Here is a 19,880-nt window from a genome sequence, read left to right as displayed (position 1 = left end):
TGCTACACCCAAAACCTGATAGCATTGAGGATTGTATTCATGTCTTAGTGACCATGGCAATCTTCCACAAAAGCTTGGAACAAGATTTGTGCACAAAAGGATGTGATGAAAATAACCTACCTATTCATGCTTAGTGCAGCATCCCTTTTGGGAGTCGACACACGAAGGACCATTGAAGAAGGATTAACTTGTGCATTGACCACAATCACCTAACCAAGAAGAAGAAAACTATATAGAAACCCTAAGAAGTATGGTTGGGTAACTTAGAGGCGCTTTGGCTTGGTTGCTCTCTAATTCAGAAGTTACTTTTAGAGATGGCCGGGTTGATTTTCACTCCCCTAGGGTGCTTCTTTACCTACTCTCTTGTGGTCAAGTGTTGAAACATTTTGGCTTGGGTAGTGGTTGGTAGCTCCTTCATTGTTTAGATCTCCTTTCTTTTACCTGATGAAGATCCTTTGTTGCTTCTTTTATGCTTCATGTCGATGTTGTCTCCTCCTTCACTTTGAATTCTTCCTAGGTCTTGGTCTCTGCTCTTTGAATTGTTTGCTTCTTTTCCGTTTCGGCATTGGCATCTACATTGTGCCTTTGGTTCTTTTTCTTTCACACTAATGCGACAATAAAAGCGGGGGTGGTCTTACCATAAGCTTGTTTGGCAGTGTCTAAGCCCTAATAAATGAGAACACAAATGTAATATTTTTATGTGAAGGTCTTAGCTTGTATGGCCAGTGCAGAACATGGAAATGAAATATGTGTCACTAGGACGTGCAATATGCATGCGGATCACACTTATTTTTAATGCAAGAAAATGTGTGATTACAAATTACATGCACGGGCACCAAAGCGTGCCATCCTCTTCCTTCTTCTCTTCCATGCAACCCTAGCTTGGAGCATAGTTGTAAATGATGACGACCACCATGCTGAAATCATTGAAGCATGTGTTGTCCAAGGAATTGGTGTGCAGGGCTCACAATTTATCAACACCCACAAGTTTCTAATTTTTTCCAGGAACAGGCTTTAGAAGAAAAAAAATATAATTTTCACCATAAGGTTTTCAAACCTTAGCCTATCTTTGATTTTATGTGAACCACCAAAAACTGGAAAGTACAACCTTATTTATGCCACGATTTTGCTGGGAGACGATGTGGATGCCTTAGGAGCTTGATGGTATACAAACGGCGACCTTAGCTGGAGATGTCAAAGGGCTTCTGTGAATCCAGCATTACTAGTGCAAAGTAAGGCGCAAAATAGCATGCCGCAATTAGCAATGGCTTTGTCATGCTATGGACAATCGTTAAAGGGCTACCAGTGTGTGAAGCAGTAGTCGGCACCCTACCTACAGGCATCAGTTGTTAGAGGCACAGATCCAGACTTCGCCAAGTTTGAGGCCACCAAGACGACACTTTGTTTGTTTTTCGTGTTAACTCTTCTCTCTTTTTGTAGTTCAATGCTAAAGTTGCCCAACTGGCTTTGCGGTCACTCCTTTCTCTTATTAGCTTCTGCTTTTTTGCTGGGTGAGTGCTGTCGTGATGCTTTCAAGTTGATATTGATGATGAGAAACAAGATCCTCTACTTGTCTCTCTCTCTCTCTCTCTCTTCTCCCTTGATTAGCCTAATGCTTAAAATGCAAGTGCAAGACCTCTCATGCTTTCATGATCATCCATGCCCTTCCTTGTGTAGTAGTTCTTCTTTGAGACCACTTACAAGTGTAGGAGAGAGCTCTAATGCAACCTAAAAACCTAGACTAATGCAAGTCTAACCTATTCAACTTGTCAAGTCTAATCGTCACACGGCTCTGATACTATGTTAAGAAACATGGATCAAGATTAGGCTTAAGCTAAGGTGGAGTAAAGAAAATACTAAATATGATTAAGATAACATGAGCAAGAGTAAAGAATAATTAAAAAGAGATGAACAAGATTTGCAGCCACATGGACTTACTTGATATTGCTTAAGATGAGTTGATTGTGTTTACATTGCTTGGAAGTGCCTCTTTTATATGAGGTGGCTACTAAGTTGTTTGAGAGCTCATGTGGGATAAATTAGCTTTGATGATGTGGCTTCATGCTAGGATTTGCACTTTCTTGGCTACTCATTCTCACTCCCTACCTCTTCCTTGTGCTCTTTGGCACCACATTTCTCAACAAATTAAACCTATCTTATAATATTGTGGTGCTCTTTGGCACCACATTTCTCAACAAATTAAACCTATCTTATAATAACACTGCATCCACAACATGGTCCTAGACTAATTTTTAGTTTTTTTTTTGGGGGTTTTGATGTTTTCATGAGATAGAAAACCTTAAAAAAAACAAAACAAAACACTCACCCACACTTCATCATCATAAACTACATTGTCTCAACATTTCACCCTTGGTGAGTATAAACTAATGACTCCACTCATCGACATTCTCTATCACATTAGTATCTGCTAAGAATATATCTACTATGAGATCAAGTCTATCCACCTGCTCATGTGTCCAAAAGAGTGTGGTGGACACATTATCTCAAAACTCGAAAGGTGTTAAAGCTGCTAGGCTACAGAAAGGCATCAGGAGGACTACAGGTAAGGCAACCAATATAAGTAATGCATTGAGGCCTCTATCTCCTCTAAATCGATCGTGGTAGTCACCTCGTTCAAAATAAACAAACAACGAGCAGCATCATATCAGAAAAAGAATGTTATAGATCATAACACCTCGCCATTCTCCAACGCTCAGTCTCTAACTCGAGACCAAGTAACCTATGCTAAAATGGACCCCTATCTTGATAAAAAATGCTATGCTCAAAATGCCTCTAATAAGGAGTCAGACCCACTAATGTTTTAATAAATCCTATCCCATATAATGTCTAAAATATGTACAACATTGCCAACATAAAAATGACGTTGCACGTACAACATACGACACTCACACTCTCGGCAAGGGAAAACATGGTGGAGTTGAAGGAAGAATAAATCAACAAATGATGTGCCACAACTTTTAGCACCCCTTGTTGCAAAATAAAACCGAGAATGTGTACAGAATGAGAGAATAGAGAACTCACCCTGATGACTCCACCAGTACATATAGAAAACACCATATATCAAAACCAATCCTCCGTGAGTTTGGGTGGTTGGGGGAGTTGCAACCTCCACCTTCCGTTTTCTACCCATGCACACGATTATTTCTCTCTCTCTTGGTTCTTGCAAGCTCTCTTTCTTGTGCATTTTCTTGCTCTTGCATCAATGGAGGAAGAGAGTGATGATGACAATTTCTTGCATCTCTCATCTTGCTACGTGTGTTTATGGGTGGGTATTCTTGGTGTTAAGAGCATTGTTTTCTTATAGGTTTTGTGGCTTTGCAAGCTTACTTACAAGCCTCTCTTACCCGGATTTGGCAGCGAAGAAGTACCGTGGGGCAGGGACTGTTCATTGGTGCACTAGCCGAGAAAGAGGTTGGCTTCAAGATTCGCAAGAGCAGAGAAGATTCAGAACGTTGAATGGAAGAGAGAGAAAGTTGATGCCCAATCTTGCACCAGATATGGAGGAGAGGCGACAATGTCCAACATGGAAGGATAACTCAACTATTCATTGGAGGAAAATGGGACAGGCAAGACAAACCTATGCTGGTTGGGTGGGTTACTTGATGGCGTGGCGTGCGCAATCATCTGCACATAGGTGGTGGCGAGCTCTCTGGGTGTTGAACCAGAGATAAGGTTAAATAACCTTTTTATTTTATTTTTCTTCTGCTTCCCAAGCCTATGTTCACATGCCTACACAATTTCAATCCCATGCTCACAGCACCCATTTCACCTAAAGAGCCTAGTTTAGGTTTTAATAATCAAAATCCTTTACCTTCTCGAATTAAAACCACACATGCCAAATTTTTTGGGCACTTGACACATCCTTTGTGAGGGTGCTCTAAATTGCTTAATTTTGCACGAATTTCATTAGGAAAAATGTGGACTCATTTTTGGGCCCTCTAAGAAATGCCAAGTCATCATTCTATTATGAAAAGGGGGATCATGGATAACTCTATCCATAGTACCTCAAAACTATATCATGTAACATATCATTGGAAAGATCTTGATGGAAGGATTCTAACGCACTAACCTCCGACAAATTTGGAGTTTTTATGCTCAAGTTATGGCCTCCCCACCAAAAAGTAACCTTAAAAGTTTCGTAACGGAAGCCTCACCCTCATTGGTCGTCCTTATGGAATATTACCTAGAATCTCAAAGAGCTTAAAAGGCCCAAAAGTGAGTCCAAATTTCCTTAATGGGCTAAAGCCACTGGCAATGCAACTTCCCCACCAACAAATCACAAGGCCACTAACATCTCAACCATTGATAAATTGGGTGAACCAATAAATTGGGCTTCACGAAGCCTTTACCCCACTGAACTCTAAAGCTCTTACAAGAACCCAACGAGTAAGGTACAATGTGTCCATATGCTTACAAAGCTCTTACAAGAACCCAACGAGTAAGGTACAATGTGTCCATATGCTTACAAAGGTCCTTTGTCATGCCATTTACAAAGATTTTCTACCCCTTATGCCTTGCCTAGCCCGTTCTCGTCTCATGGCGTAGTGTCTCACAAATAATCCCAAGCCCCAACCTCCCCAAATGGGAGATATCCTACTGTTGAAATATAGGAAATCCAAGTATTAGTAGTGTGGTGGATGTAATCTTTTTAGACTAGAGGTAGAGTGGAGTGTCTAGCATGGTGACACATGGCTCACATGCATTAGCCTTGTCTTTGTATAAAGGTGTGCTATCCTTTGTTGTATGGTGTGAGAGAGCTCACCACTTTGGTGAGATATTATCTAGCTCATGATTTGGGTGCCAGATGTTGTCTTCTCTCTCTCCCTCCTCACTCCATTGTGATGAGTCTATTATTTGTGTGTGTGCAAGAGCTTGTGAGCTCTAGTTTTTTCTCATCTCATAATTTTAACATGGTATCACAGCCACTTTCCTTGTGGTTGCAGGGTTATGGGGTTTCTTTTTGCATTGAGTGGAAGAGTCTAGTGGCTCTGCTAGACTTCCCATGCTACAAGGAGTGTACCATCTTCAACAAGTGTGGCAATTGTACTTGGAGGAGGAGATTTAAGAAAAGCTACTTCAACAAAATTTAGTAAGAGATTCATTTTTTACAATTGTAATTAATTTTTTAAGGCAACAAAATCTATGTATGATGCCCAAGGTGTTTGGGTGCTTAGTAAAGAGTGTTTTTGTGTGGAACACAAGGAGTGTGCAAGTTATAAGCTTGAACATCAAGCTTTGGAATGAGTGGTGTCTCTCTAACCAATAAGAAAAGATTCCTTTGTGTGGAAATTGAAACCCAAGGCAAGGAGACGACCACCTCCCAATCATCGAACAACAGCAATGCTCCTGTGTGAGCAACGTAGAAGTCCAAGAGAGTTTTTTTTTTTTTTTTTTTGCCACAAGCAGACTGCCACGACTCTGTCAGTAGTGCATCTCCAAGGCGGCTGTCTCTCTAAACACCAAAGGTGTAGCAGCGGGAGCTGAACTCTTAGAACCTATAGCCTACTCATCTAGAGACAAGAGAGAAGTGCGCCAGCGAAGGCAGGTCAAAGAAAGAAGGATGAAACCAGTTGCTCAACTTGAGCAGTACAAGAGGGTGCTGCTGAAGAGATAAAGGAACGACTGAGGCATCGAGAGAGCTGACAGAGCTCTAAGTTGTAGAGTCTTGAGGTAAGTGAGGAATGCCAAAAGCTATCATAGCAATGTGAGCAGTAGAGAACGATAGGGCTAAGAAAAGTCGCAGCAGGCAGGAGCCTTGAAAGCAACAGGGCACTGAAGTTGATGGAAGCTGTAGAGGAAGCAGGCAGTGAGGTCAGTGCAAACTGCAGAGAAAGCAAGCACGTAGACACAATCATTACAGAAATCGGCAGATGAAGGAGCGTCGCGCCATGTAAACAAATTGAAAAAACATGGAGCTGGTACGCAATTGTGCAGTGGTGGCCGTTGAAAAATCAATATCTTTGAAGATAAAGGTTCCTTTTTGTGTGGTGTGAAAATAATATCTATAAGGGGCTGTTCACATGCCATAATTCTTATGGGTGTATTTGAGCTAGATTTGTGAGATATTGATGCATGAGTTTTTTGGGCAAATATAGTGTGATGGATGCATATGATATGGATGTAGAAAAGCAACAAGATGGTGTTGCTTTTGTCAAGGATGAGGATAGGTATGCTTATGATGATGGACGTTATGATGATCCGGTTTGGCTCGATGATGATGATGCACATGGATATTTGGCATGGGATGATGCACCCAAGTTGACAAACAAACAAATTTTGTAAATTCTCCTAAAGCCACTTAGAGAATTGAAAGCAATGGGCATGCAAATTGATTAGGAGATCACAGAGGATGGTGAGATAAAAATCATTGAGGGTTATGATATTTTGTATGATGAAGTTAGCACAAATGTGATGCATGATGATACATGTGACAGTAAGGTTTCCACTGATATTTGTTTTGATGCTTTGGATAAACAAGAGAGTATGATGCATGATGTATGTAGGAATGATGAGGCATGTGATGGCAAGACTGAATGCATGGATAGCATTCACATGTTAGAGCACAAGCTTGTGAGTAAGATCATTAATTGGATTGAGTACATGCATATGTACTCAAGAGGTTCTAGGTTTGGAAACCTAATTGACTACATCAACAACCCAACATCAGCTCATGGTGTAGTCATCTACACCGCATTTCGATGAAGACCCATGAGGGGGGGAATACCCTCAATGATGACATTCGCGACATCGCCATCTACATCGACATTGGCTACATCCTACCCCCACATGATTGATGTGTCTTTGTACTTTCATTTGATGCTTTGTAAAAGAGCAACGGTTCACATATACACATCATGTTCACATTATGTTAGTTTGAGAAAACAAGCATAGGTTAAGGGGGGGACCTAGCTTTCAAGAATAAGAATACTTGTATTTTAGGGGGGTTTTGAAATATAGGAAATCCAAGTATTAGTAGTGTGGTGGATGTAATCTTTTTAGACTAAAGGTAGAGTGGAGTGTCTAGCATGATGACACATGGCAAGACACAAGGCTCACATGCATGAGCCTTGTCTTTGTATAAAGGTGTTCTATCTTTTGTTGTATGGTGTGAGAGAGCTCACCACTTTGGTGAGATATTATCTAGCTCATGATTTTGGTGCCACAAGTCCTCTCTCTCTCTCCCTCCTCACTCCATTGTATTGAGTCTATTCTTTGTGTGTGTGCAAGAGCTTGTTAGCTTTAGTTTTTCCTCATCTCATAATTTTAACACCTACAACCCATACCTTCTTTCTTATGCCATCCATGGAGGAACCTTCAACCGTGCCCACTCATCTTGTTGCTCTAGCCCAACCGTAACTACAAACTCACCCTCCTACCGTCACCATCCCCACTCAAGAGGAAGCTCCTCTTAGCTCCGTTAAGTGATATGTTTGAGCCTCACAACTTCTTAACACTTAACTCACACTTGAGAGAGGCATGTGAATCCCAAGCCAAAGATGCTTACCAAGAGAGTCCCATGAGCATGCTCCCATCAAGAGAGACATCAAGTGACCCATGAGCAGGCTCCCATCACCTGTTATGAGACCGACAGGAAACACTAAAGGTAAGACTAGAAAAGATTATTTATATATAAAAGGTTTGTATATAAATAAGGTCCAAGGGATTTCAAATGGGAAATACCTAAAGCAATGGTTAATAGGCATTAAAGTTAAAGTAAAAGGGAAGTAAATGGTGCACAATGGAAGCCCAAGGGCCACAGAAGTAGGTTCCCCCTTCTAGGGGTAGTTGAAGGGGCATTGGTGAATGAGAAAGACATGTCTAACCAATGAAAGGTCAAGGGGATGAAGTTGGAAGGTCATGCATCACTTAGGCCTATATAAACATGAGTTTAGGCTTTATTTGGGGATATGGTTGGGTGGAGAATCAAAGTTCTAGTCATACAAGTCCTCAATTGAGCTTATAATGCAAGGAGCTTTGGTATCAGAGCCAAGTTCTTTTGTGTTGCATTTTTTTTTTGCTTTGTAAGAAATTTTCCATTTTGCTTATTGTTAGAGTAAATGGCTTCTCAAGGTGGGAAGGATGAAAATGGTGAGAAGGGGGAAAACCCAATGTCCTCTTTCCACATGGAAGAGGATCTTACAAAACCAAATGAAATAGGTATGCAAGATTTAGATTTTAATGAGTATGAGAATATAGAAATGAAGGCAATGAAATATATCTCTAATATAGAAAATAAACTTAAGAAAATGATGGGTCTTCTTAGCTCCTTGATGGGAGGGGAAGGATTTGGAGTAAAAGAAATATCTAAAAGTAACATTGATGAGGGAAGGGAAAAAACTCAAGAAAAAGTATTGAATGAAACCATAATTGAAGAGAGTCCCAAAACTAGAGACCAAGGTATGGTATTCAAAGATTTAAAGGCACCCACTTTTAGTGGAGAAGAGAAGGAGAGAAATAAAATGCGGTCCATATTTTTCTATAAAAGTGGCAAGATTTGTATCTTTTAAGAAATGTGCCTGATCATAACCACCCCATTAAAGAAGAGAAGAGGAGAGAAATAAAATGCGGTCCATATTTTTCTATAAAAGTGGCAAGATTTGCATCTTTTAAGAAATGTGCCTGATCATAAAACCACCCCATTGAAGCTAGCATATCCTTACAAGTCAAAGCTTACAAGTCCCAAAACTAGAGACCAGGGTATGGTATTCAAAGATTTAAAGGCACCCACTTTTAGTGGAGAAGAGGACAGAAATAATATGCAATCGATATTTTTCTACAAAAGTGGTAAGATTTGCATCTTTTAAGAAATGTGCCTGATCATAACCACCCCATTGAAGCTAGCCTATCCTTACAAGTCAAAGCTTATAAGTGGATGAGTTTAGTGGAAGCTAGGTAAGTTCTCGATTCTTGGGATTCATTCAAGGAATTATTCTTAAAGGAATATCTTCGTGAAAATGAAAAAGATCGAAATTGGGAGGAGTGGGATAATTGTTCTGTGGAACAAAAGAATTTAAATCTCACTCAATATATAGCTTTCTATAGAGAATTTAAAGAATGTTTAGTAAAGTGGAAAGATAGAGCAGAAGAAGGATCAACTTGGGAAAGAGTGGCTACACTAAAGAAAAGGTTTCTTGAGTTTGTTTTCAAGGACGAAAAAATTTCTTTCAAGGGGGAGGAAATGTTATGAGGCTGACAGAAAACACTAAAAGATAAGACTAGAAAAGATTACGTATATGTAAAAGGTTTTCATATAAATAAGTTTCAAGGGATTTCAAAAGGGAAATACCTAAAGCAACGGTTAATAGGAATTAAAGTAAAATTATAAGGGAAGTAAATGGTGCACAATGGAATCCCAAGGGCCACAAAAGTAGGCGCCCCTTCTAGGGGTAGTTGAAGAGGCATTGGTGAATGAAAAGGCCATGCCTAGCCAATAAAAGTTCAAGGGGTTGAAGTTGGAAGGCCATGCATCACTTAGGCCTGTATAACCATGAGTTTAGGGTCCATTTAGGATATGGTTGGGTGAAGAATCAAAGTTCTAGTCTTACAAGTCCTCAAGCTTATAATGAAAGGAGCTTTACATCACCTAAGTCCCCAAATCCATCACAAAATCATACTTCATCCCAACCTCTACCACATCCACTTTCGGGCGGCCTTCTACCCTGGGGACTATGCCTCCATGACACCCTCAAGGATGCCATAAATTGTTCTCTCACAGACCATCTCATTCCACCGACCCAACCCATGACCATGCTTCTCCCCCTAGTACTTCAGAGATTGACACTTACTGATGGGTTTATCTTATCGGCCATGTAGCTAAAACCTTCAAGCTTCATATCCTCGAAGATCAAGAGTTGGAATGCATATATCTGGGAAAAGCGTCAGAATCTTAGCCATTCCCAATAATTTCTTCAAGCCCCCCATGAGAAGAATGCCAAGCTCAACCAACATCAACTTCAAAATCATCTCATGGGAGCTGAAGCCAGCCAAGAGGAGCTAGCCCACACTCACAAGCATGACATGGATGTCTTCCAACTTCAATACCAAGTTCTAGAGATTGCCAAGGTTATGGTAGCCCAAGCACATAAAACCCATTTATCTTTTTGTCACCTTTGTAAAATTTCTTTAGTTAAATATCTTTTTATTAGAACCCATTTTAATCCCCACCTTCTATATTATCTTAGCTTGCATCAACACAGTGTGGCAACCCACCCTTACCACACCCTTTTCTTCTTCGACAAAGCCATCTTATTCTTGGACACCACACTCTTATACTACTCCATTGAATTCCATTTTCTTGTGTCTATTTTTTCCACTTAGTGCCACTTCTTCATCATAAATTCTACACTCTTTACCAAGGAAGATCATTTCCTCGACCTCACAGCAGCACACCCAGTCTTAACTTTCCTATCTCTACTGAATCACTTCCCTCAGCCATGATAGCCATGAAGACCCTATTTTCTGGAGCAATGAAGTATACTTTTTGTCACCTTTGTAACATGCCCAACAACTAGTACAACAACTTTCCTGGCCATATCACATAGTTTACACTTACTTTGAGCAAGCCCTCGCCATTGTCATAGCCACCATTCATATCAACCATGTGGCTTACTCTCATAGGACATCTCCATTGATGAGGCACATGAGGCCTTTGCCTTTTTCCAAATCCAGCCGGATGGCCTTGACGAATTATCAGAAGACAACCAAGGTCAAGAAGCACTAATCTTCTAGAAAATAAGTCCCACAAGCCAACCAAGCCCCCTTCTTGGATAGTTTGGGAAATAAACCAAATCCATCGGAGCCAAACCCACCCACCTCTACCTCTACCCCCATCCATAACCCTCATGTCAATCTATCCACATCATCCTACATGGGAGCCCCTCCCTTATCCCCCATTGTTCTAACCCTAAAGCCTAGCCCTTCTCCCATAACTTAACCACGTCTTCATATATCCACAAGTCTCCCATCCTTGAATCATTCCATGAAGGGATATATTTCAATGAACCACCATCACCAAATACCCATGGAAGAAGCTAGTGAAGACCACCAAAGGACCAAGGGGTGTCCTTGCCCAACCATGAATAGCAGCTCACATACTCACCAAACTGTGAAGGATCTCACAACTTCCATAACCATATGGATACACTCTTGCACATGGCTGAAATGTTTTTGGTGAATCAACACATGGATCACCTATTTTCCTAGTGGAAGATCGTTTAATGACCCGTGGCACACCAGAGAGGAGATTGGCACTTTGTTCATCATCCCACATGGACTAACCAACTGCAGAGTCACATATAGGAGTCCAACCCAAGTGGCGTATGCCCAAACATGGTGGCAATATATGGCCACACCTAGAGAAGCTTGCATTGACCTCAAGTACATGCTAATCAAAATAACATGGTCCTAGATCATGTCCTTATGAATGGAATGGACCCAGAGAATACATGGCTCCACCTAGAGAAGCCCGCATCATTAACCACCCCAAGTACATGCCAATCAAAAGAACATGGTCCTAGAGCACAAGTTCTTATGCATGGAAGGAAAAGGGCCCCTCCTACATTGATGGCACCACACCCCACCACCACCATGAAGATGCGGCTCCAAATGAAGAACTTTCACTACACTAAGGTTCCCAACCTGCTTTTGTCACCACTCTTCTAGCTCATCATCCTCATCCTTGAGGAGGTGCCCAAGAACCAATGTACAAAGAGCAACATTTGATCTGAATGAAGGTCCCAACTTTTTCTAGTGGATAGATCTTTATGGCATGGTCAAAGACTTCCACAGCCACATATTGGTCACTTTTGAAGGCATGCCATACTAGATTTTGAAAGCCCTTTGAGATTATGAACCAATCCGGTCAATGGATTTCTGGCAAGCTCTTCATCATGTCTTTCCTTGATACTGGCAATATCTTTGGTACCAATGTGGGTTAGTAAGTCTCGCCCCGTGGTGTTGGGCCTTGTCCTACTACTTTCCAAATTCTTTAAGGAATTGGTACAAAACCCTTGTCTAGGGGTGCCACACACAAGCTACCTAAAAAAGAGTTGAAGAAAGAAAAATTAAAAGCACAAAAGGAAGCAATGTGTTTGAGTTTTCACCAGAAGGAGCTTCTACATGGGCCCACCTTGTGTCCAATGCCCATGTAGGATACCTGCAACATATACACGAGTTCTACATGTAATAGACATATAAGCACCACTCTTTCAAGAACTTGCATCATCGTCATCAAGATAGCTGTCTAGGTACATCTTTGGATGGGGGGACCATGGCGAGCGCAAGCAACAAGCATGGTCCATGGTATGACCCATTACCTAGACCTTCCTTAAATATCAACAAGAACCTTCCGTAGCCCCAAAGATGCAACTCCATTGTAGGCTAAGGGCAAAGCCAGCTACATTGCATCACCAATCTAATGATCTTGAATCCCCTGAAAAGGGATGTTAAGTAAATGTTAAAGATAAGTAGCAAAGGAAGTCAAAGAAATTAGTTAGGTTGGAGAAGCCTTCATGTTGGAGTAGTGCACACACACAAGAACACCTTCAGACTATTACCCATGCATAGCACCTGCATATTTTCCATGCCCATTAACCATGCACATCACTTCATCCCATTTCCCATACATGTCACTTTAGTCCATTGCCCATACATGTCACTTGCACATTTCACTATGAGAATCACAATTTTTTTTCACATTTACACCTCATTGTTTGCATGCATACATGCACTTGCAACTAACCTTGTTGACAACAACTCTCCATAGGTACATCTCTAGATGGGGGGGGGGGACCATGGTGGAAATAAGGCTCACCGATGATACAACCCATTTCCTAGAGAACCCTCGACCTTGCAAGAACCTACAAATGAGTTTCCATGTATGTAAACTCCTCTACTTTGAATCCAATTTAACGCCAACATAACCTCACCCCTGGTTGGCCACACAAAGATGCCTAAGGAGAGAGCTAGTCTAGTATTCGTAGACAGAACCATATGAGAAAAGAGTTCCCTCATATGTGACCCATACCACCTCTCACAACATCATGCTGTGAGATTCGAGCATAACACCCTATCGCACCAAGATGTTCCAAATTGCCATCTATCCTATGAAAATCATCCCATGGTGGTCTTATCTCTATTTTCGGCTATCACAGGGTGTGAACGGCTTTTACCCACCACCACTACCTAATTTTTAAGGGTCCACGACACTTCCACACTTAATGAAGGCCTCACATGAATTGCCGCCTATAGCCTTCTATGCCACCTCGATAAGTTGCCTCCCACTCGGGCTACCCACCAATACTTCACCACACATGCCTTACAACAACTAGTTGATGATCGGTCTTGCACTGTCATACATGTGGTCTATTGCTATGGAATGATTGTCTATTGCTTACTGTAAAAAATGACTTATATATAAGTGACTAGTTTTCACACTAGGCTCAACCAAATTAAAAATGATTCAACCTCTATTACTCGTCTTAAGCAAGTATATACATGGAGTCCTTAGATTTTCCCTATTTGATATAAGGACAAGGGAAAGGCCACTTCATATGTTTCAGCATTGTCTTACAAAGGATAAGTGCCTGTTTGAGTAAGTAGGATGGGGACAAAGTACCTTACGATAGGACAGGTGGGTGATCTACAGAGTGGTTAACATATATCCCTTTCTAATGGTAACCGTGTCCTCGCATTCATTGGTGAAGTTGCTGCCAGGGTGGAAAGGTGGGGATGATCCAAGATACGCTATGAATTTGGTGAGGTGAAGTGGTGAGCTCCCCTTCTTCTCTACTCTTTCTTGCTTGTGCTCTATTGAATCTTGCATGCTTTTGATGGATGCTTGTGATGGATAGAGTTGTTTGTAGGTTTTATCTTACATTAGCTTCCTCTTCTTCCCCTACCTTTTGTGAGAGAGAAAAATCGTGAAGGACCATCTCTATTTGCCTTTATCTAGGGAAAGATAGCTCTGTCTTCAAACCCCATTGGCATACAGCAGCTCTCTCTTGAGGTACTAGCTTGCTTTATGACCTTTTTTTGAAGGCCTTAACTTGGCATGAGCCTTAACGTGGTAGTGCAAAAATACCTCCATCTAGCTATTTCTTCGTTTGGGCGTCCCATTTTTCCCAAAAGGGGACCAAAAAGGGGCACTCTTAGCTTACAATCATCCTCCTAGATATTTGCATTAAAAAAGTTGAAGTAAATACCTTCTCCAATTGAAATTGTACACGTAATTATTCTCCTTGAGATTCAATCTCTGTGCTCCACACCTTTGTACTTTGGAAAGGAATGGTCTAAATTTAAATGTAAAAGAAATCAAGATGTTCAAAGAAGGGTGCAAAAGAGGAAATGGTGGAATGTGGAAGGAATGTTGAAATAAACACATCTAGATGCTACCTTTGGATGCTAAAGAAATCAAGATGCTCAAAGAAGGGTGTAAAAGAGGAAATGGTGGAATGTGGAAGGAATGTTGAATAAACACATCTAGATGCTATTATGATGCTTTAAAAAGAAATGATAAAAAGTCCCTTGTAAACACCACTCATGGGGTGGATGATTGAATGAAGTTGAGATGGTTTTTTTTTGCATCAACTATAAGCACAAGTAAGATTCTAAGAGAGTTTTTCCTCTAGGCATGAAAAAATCAAACACCATGTGGTTCAAAAATTATACATTTGAAGTGGAAAGATATTTGTTCAAGCTCGAACAAACTATGGTGTTCCTAAATTTTTTGGGAACAATAATTATATATATTAATATTAACATCCCTTTACAAAAAGTCCTTCTACATCAGAGACTTAACAGAGGTGTAATAAAGAGGTGTTCCCAAATTTTAAGTTATAATCGTGTACATAAAGAAATGTTTTTCAAGTGAGCATAAATGACTATGACTCTAGGTCTACTTGATACATACAATCACTGTCATGCTCGTAGTATACCTTTGTAAGAGTTAATTGTTTGTATATCTTTTTGTGCATTTTGTTCAATAACTATTTTCATTGCTAGATTTAAAAAACTCATTAGATTAAGAACTAAAATGCTCAATAACCATACAAAGTTTCACCTATTTTTACACCATGTGCATTGCTAAATTTAAAAAATTCATTAGATCACGAACTAAAATGCTCAATAACCATACAAATCTTCACCTATTTTTACACCATTAACATTTTAGCTTGAGGTTAATCTTTGAGACACACAATCATCATAGAACATGTATTTCTTATGACATACACATTAATCCATTGTAATAAATCAACAAAATTCTCATAAATGTGAATTTTTAATATTTTATAAAAGTTTAGGCAATCTTAACCTTTGTATATTCTTGTAGTATTTTAAGTTAAGTTTTAAGGTTCGAAGATAGAGTGCTAGTGATAATACATTTTGTAATAACATTTCTTGTCACTTGATTAACTATGAAGAGTGAATAAAGGGATGCTATTATATTTGTGCTTTTGTCGATGCCCTTCAAGTTGTGGGGTGTGAGAACAAATTCTAAATTCTTAAAGGAGGATAGACCAAGGACTAAGACATTAGTAAAACCACTTGATATTCTTCCTACAGTTTCTTCTTGTGGAGAGAAACATGATGGTCTGTGAAATGTTCACATCATGAAGAGGATTTTAGGGTTCACAATGTCCCCTAACCTTTATCACCATAAGAATGGGATGCAAATTTAGGATTTAAAATCAAGCGCAATTGAGTGGGAGGGAAATAAAATGGTAAAACAAAAGAAGTATGTAATGCATAAAATCATGATGCCAAATGTTTGAGAAAATGTATGTTTGTGGTGAATCCTCCATAAAATCATGATGCCAAAGGTTTGAGAAAATGTACGTTTGTGGGTGAACCCTCCATATTGCATAAGAATTGCACTAAGAAAAATGGAATTTAGCTAGAAGAAGCATCAATTGTTGTGTCTTTTCTAGAACTGCTTGGGTCACCTTAAAATGCAATTCTTTCAATATGGGGAAGAGATATACACCCCAAAGAGATCTAGGTTTATAGCAGCCACATGCTCAAGGTTATGGCACTCTTACTTTTCAACAAAAATAAAAATAGAAAAAAAATTATACATGGAGTAAGCCTAGGCACAAGGTCTTTCATGCTTCATCAAGGCGACCTTACATAAGCTTAAACCACATGCAAAATGCATTTCCATGATTTGCTAATTTGTATAAGAGCCACTCAAACCTCCTTTTAAAAAAAGTGCTCCTTGTCTTTATCTCCTCTATCTAAAATTGGGGCTTTATGTCAATACTAACCTAAGCCTTCCACATGCCAATATATATAAATGTAATTATGATTGTCTCCACTAATGGTTAAAGGGATAATGGGGTGTTATTCTCATCTCCACTAATGGTTAAAGGGATAATGGGGTGTTATTCTCACCTTGAAGCTTAAGGCTTTACTGTAATTGCTCAAAGAACTTGATGATTTTCTTGTGTTCATTGCATATTGTCTAGTTTTGACGAGCTAAACAATGCACTTGTTATTTAAGTGATTATTAGAGTCCCTACCTACCACAACAACTACCATTCTTCTTTAATGGTGGTCAAATGATCAAAACCTCGCTCAACTTGGGGTGGTAGGTATAATACTTCTTCTTTGCTTATTATTGGAGTTTTATCCTGGCCTCTCATTAGCTAATGGAAGGGTACCTTTGAGCTAGTTACCATCCGTACCATATTTCAAGGAGAGGCAATCTTGGCATTTGAACTTGTTGATGTGTATGCCATGCATGGTGGGCAATCCAATTGAGGGTGGCTTCACACAAAGTGTAGCTAGACCAATCATTATTCTTCTCGATGGGGGTGGATAAAATACTTTTGAGATGCTAAAATGAAGTGAGTTGATGACTTGTACACAACGAGATATATATATATATATACATATACGCATTTCCTCATGTATTTGGACGCATGCAAGGGTTCATACAAAAGTATTATGGTTCACAAGAAAATGTCCAAGTCACGATCTAGGAATAACCACTTATTGTTTCTGGGCTTGTCTTTCCTAAGGCTCTCTCCAAGGATGATAGTGCGAAGCCTTCTCTCATGTCCTAAAAAGGCTAGGGCTAATTCCCCCCGTTGGGCCCTTTCTACACCTGGAGCCGGGGATGTCCGTCCACTCCCAGGTATGAACGAGCAGGTCGGTGCCACTTGTGTTGAGGCTAGTGGGGGAGAATCGCCCGCCTCTGAGAAATCGCCACATGATGGTGATGGCCCCCCCAGCCCTGTATGATGGTAGTACAGAAGGAATAAAATCTTTTTTAAAAATAGATGAAAATTGGGTCGCACCACCACCGCCAGGCACCTTCCATATAAAAATATGTGTTCTGAGAGAGACGACAAAATCAATGCATATCTGAGTCCCTCTGCCATGGAAGCGCACCCTCAATCATTTCAATTATTTCTTCAGCTTTATTTTTTCGGACACATTTTTCTGTGTTCTGGTCCCTGGACCTTTACTCTCATCATGTACGCCCACAATTTTTATGCCTTTGTTTTTGTTTTAGTGTTGGCATGTGCTTCAAAATATCTGATTGTTTAGCTCCCACCAGCCTCTCAGTTCATATTGAAAAGCAGGCCTCTCTTTAGGGGAGAGACGTAGAAAGCTCAGGTGCGATCTAATTCTTTTCGTTTCTTTGTTTTGTTTTTTGGGCTTCTCAGAGAAGCCCGCTACAAGAGAGAGAGAGAGAGAGAGAGAGAGAGAGAGAGAGAGAGAAGCAACCGGGTGTAGCAGCAAGAGGTTTGGAGAGAGACAGAGTAGCAGCAAGAGGGTTTTAGAGAGGGTGTAGTAGTATAGCAAAAGAGTTTGAGAGAGAGAGAGAGAGAGAGAGAGAGAGAGAGAGTGAGTAGCAGTAAGATGGTTTTAGAGAGAGGGGATTTAGCAGCAAGAGGGTTTTTAGAGGAGAGAGTATAGCAGCAGAGAGAGAGAGAGAGAGAGACCATGAGTAGCTCATCTCTCTTTGCATCGCTGGGTGCTGCTTTGCATAGCTTCTCATCCCCTCTCTTCTTCTTCAAAGCTTCCATCCCCACTGCAAAAACTAACCCTGCTCTCACTGCCTTTGAATCTGACCTAGCCTCACAGCTTGGTCAACTAAAGTCAGCATTTTGCGATGACAGCACCGGATCATCATACCTCAGCATATCATGGCTATACCATACCATGCAGGTGGTCCTCTCCACACATGCCTCTGTGGAGGCCTTCGTCCCAGAGCTTCAGCAAGCACTCTCACATGGCGATACAAAGTGGCTTGATGAGTATTTGGATGACAATGTGAAGCTCCTTGACATCTGCAATGCGCTGAGAGAAGCCATCAAAGAGATCAAAAGCTATCATGTGCGTGCAGAGCTGGCTTTCTATGCCTTGGAGAAAGCTCACATAGGAGAAGCACAGCTGAGAAGAGCGAAGGATGCACTTCGCAAATGCACAGATGCTCTGAAGAAGAAAGATGAAGAAAGTCATCTGGGGCAACGGCGATCTAAGCTTGAGAATTGCAGCTCTATGCTCAGACGCATGGGGGAGAAGCTCAACATGGAAGATGCATCCAAGGGCAATTTCTTCATGGTTAGTTACGCAGCCCAAGTGACCACTATCTTCATATGTGGAGTATTAGCAACCACCCTCTCTCTCAGGCCTGGACGCCCATTGTCCACAATTTCCGTGGATGGCCAATCTACTTGGGCTTACTCACTTATCTCTTTGCAGCAGAGAGTGAAAGAGCAGATAGAGAGGAAGAAGGCAAAAGGTGCAAATGCTCTGCTGGAAGAGCTGTATCAGACCGACATTGCTGCACGGTCTTTGCAGGACAGGGTAGAAAAGCTTCTGAATGCCAAGGCGTTTCCTCTTAGAGCCGACCACATTTTGGACCTGAGGCAGCTGGCTGGGTCATTGAGGGATTGCTCTGCTGAGCTCAACCATGGTTTAGCTCCTCTACAGCTTCATGTGGAAGGTGTATTCAAAGTTCTTATTACAAGCAGGATGGCACTTCTTGACATCTACAGCCGTCCTTGACAGGTGCACCCATCATGTATGATGATCGAATTGTAATTTCTTGCATGCACGGCAAGACGAAGATCGTGAACATCTGGCTCTAGCAGTAAGAGGGTGGACCTCATTGTTGCCTTTTTGTGTTCAAAAGATGTAGGCAAGATTTGAGCTCCTCCCATAGTTTTGTACATCCCAACATTCCCTTAACTGAAACTTGATCCCTTACCTTTTGGGAGGGAACCACAAGAATGCAAAGCCAGTTCTAGGGATGGACTTCGTTTTTCACCTACATATATATATATCCTGTAAAGTTTCCCCTTTCTCTCTTTCAATATTCGTTTGCGTAATGTATGAGTCCTTATATTACTTGGTTTCTGAATATCTGTGCTTGAAACTCCCTTTGATTCCCTTTTGACTTTAATGCTGGCTTGTTGATATCCATCAATGAGTCCTATGGCTTCAAAAGGGTGTCATAGTTATGGTTGTGATGCTCAGGTGAGCAGGAGAAACATGGAGTACGGACTGTGTGGGTAAATGCTATTTTCTCTTGGACTGCGGGTAAATGCTATTTTCTCTAGAATCCCATTCGGCACGTTTTCCTGGATCTGCCATTCGTTATCACCTTTGGATTCAGCCATAGCACGTTTTCATCAACCTGCCATTTGTTATTTAGCTTTGAAATTAGCCATGCTCGTTGCTTTCAATCCAGAATTTGAAGCTCTCCTGACTATGATGGCAGGGAATGGTTGGCTCATTTCCCAAAAAGGGCTCGTGGCTCCGCCGGTCGCCCTTTACCAGGAGGGCCCCTCCCCATGGTTATTCCCTACTCCATATCACCTCACTCTCATTTCATGGCCAACCCCTTG

The 19,880-nt window shown here is 40.9% G+C and overlaps 1 protein-coding gene across 1 annotated transcript; it reads left to right on the top strand.

Moving 5' to 3' along the window:
• Positions 1 to 17,216: 17,216 nt before the first annotated feature.
• LOC147618196 (protein BPS1, chloroplastic-like) lies at positions 17,217 to 19,358 on the top strand. The gene has a single exon (XM_086774628.1). It carries the CDS (start codon positions 17,971 to 17,973, stop codon positions 19,036 to 19,038), a length of 1,068 nt encoding a protein of 355 aa, XP_086630754.1. The 5' UTR covers positions 17,217 to 17,970; the 3' UTR covers positions 19,039 to 19,358.
• The last annotated feature ends 522 nt before the right edge of the window (positions 19,359 to 19,880 follow it).

Source organism: Cibotium barometz, chromosome 35 (assembly GCF_041138505.1).
Source record: "Cibotium barometz isolate CiBa-2024 chromosome 35, ASM4113850v1, whole genome shotgun sequence".
Taxonomy (NCBI): domain Eukaryota; kingdom Viridiplantae; phylum Streptophyta; class Polypodiopsida; order Cyatheales; family Cibotiaceae; genus Cibotium; species Cibotium barometz.
This window is presented reverse-complemented; position numbering and strand designations above follow the sequence as displayed.

Excerpts from the sequence above, each read along its gene's own strand:
- LOC147618196 (XM_086774628.1), top strand. The coding sequence starts at position 17,971 with ATGAGTAGCTCATCTCTCTTTGCATCGCTGGGTGCTGCTTTGCATAGC.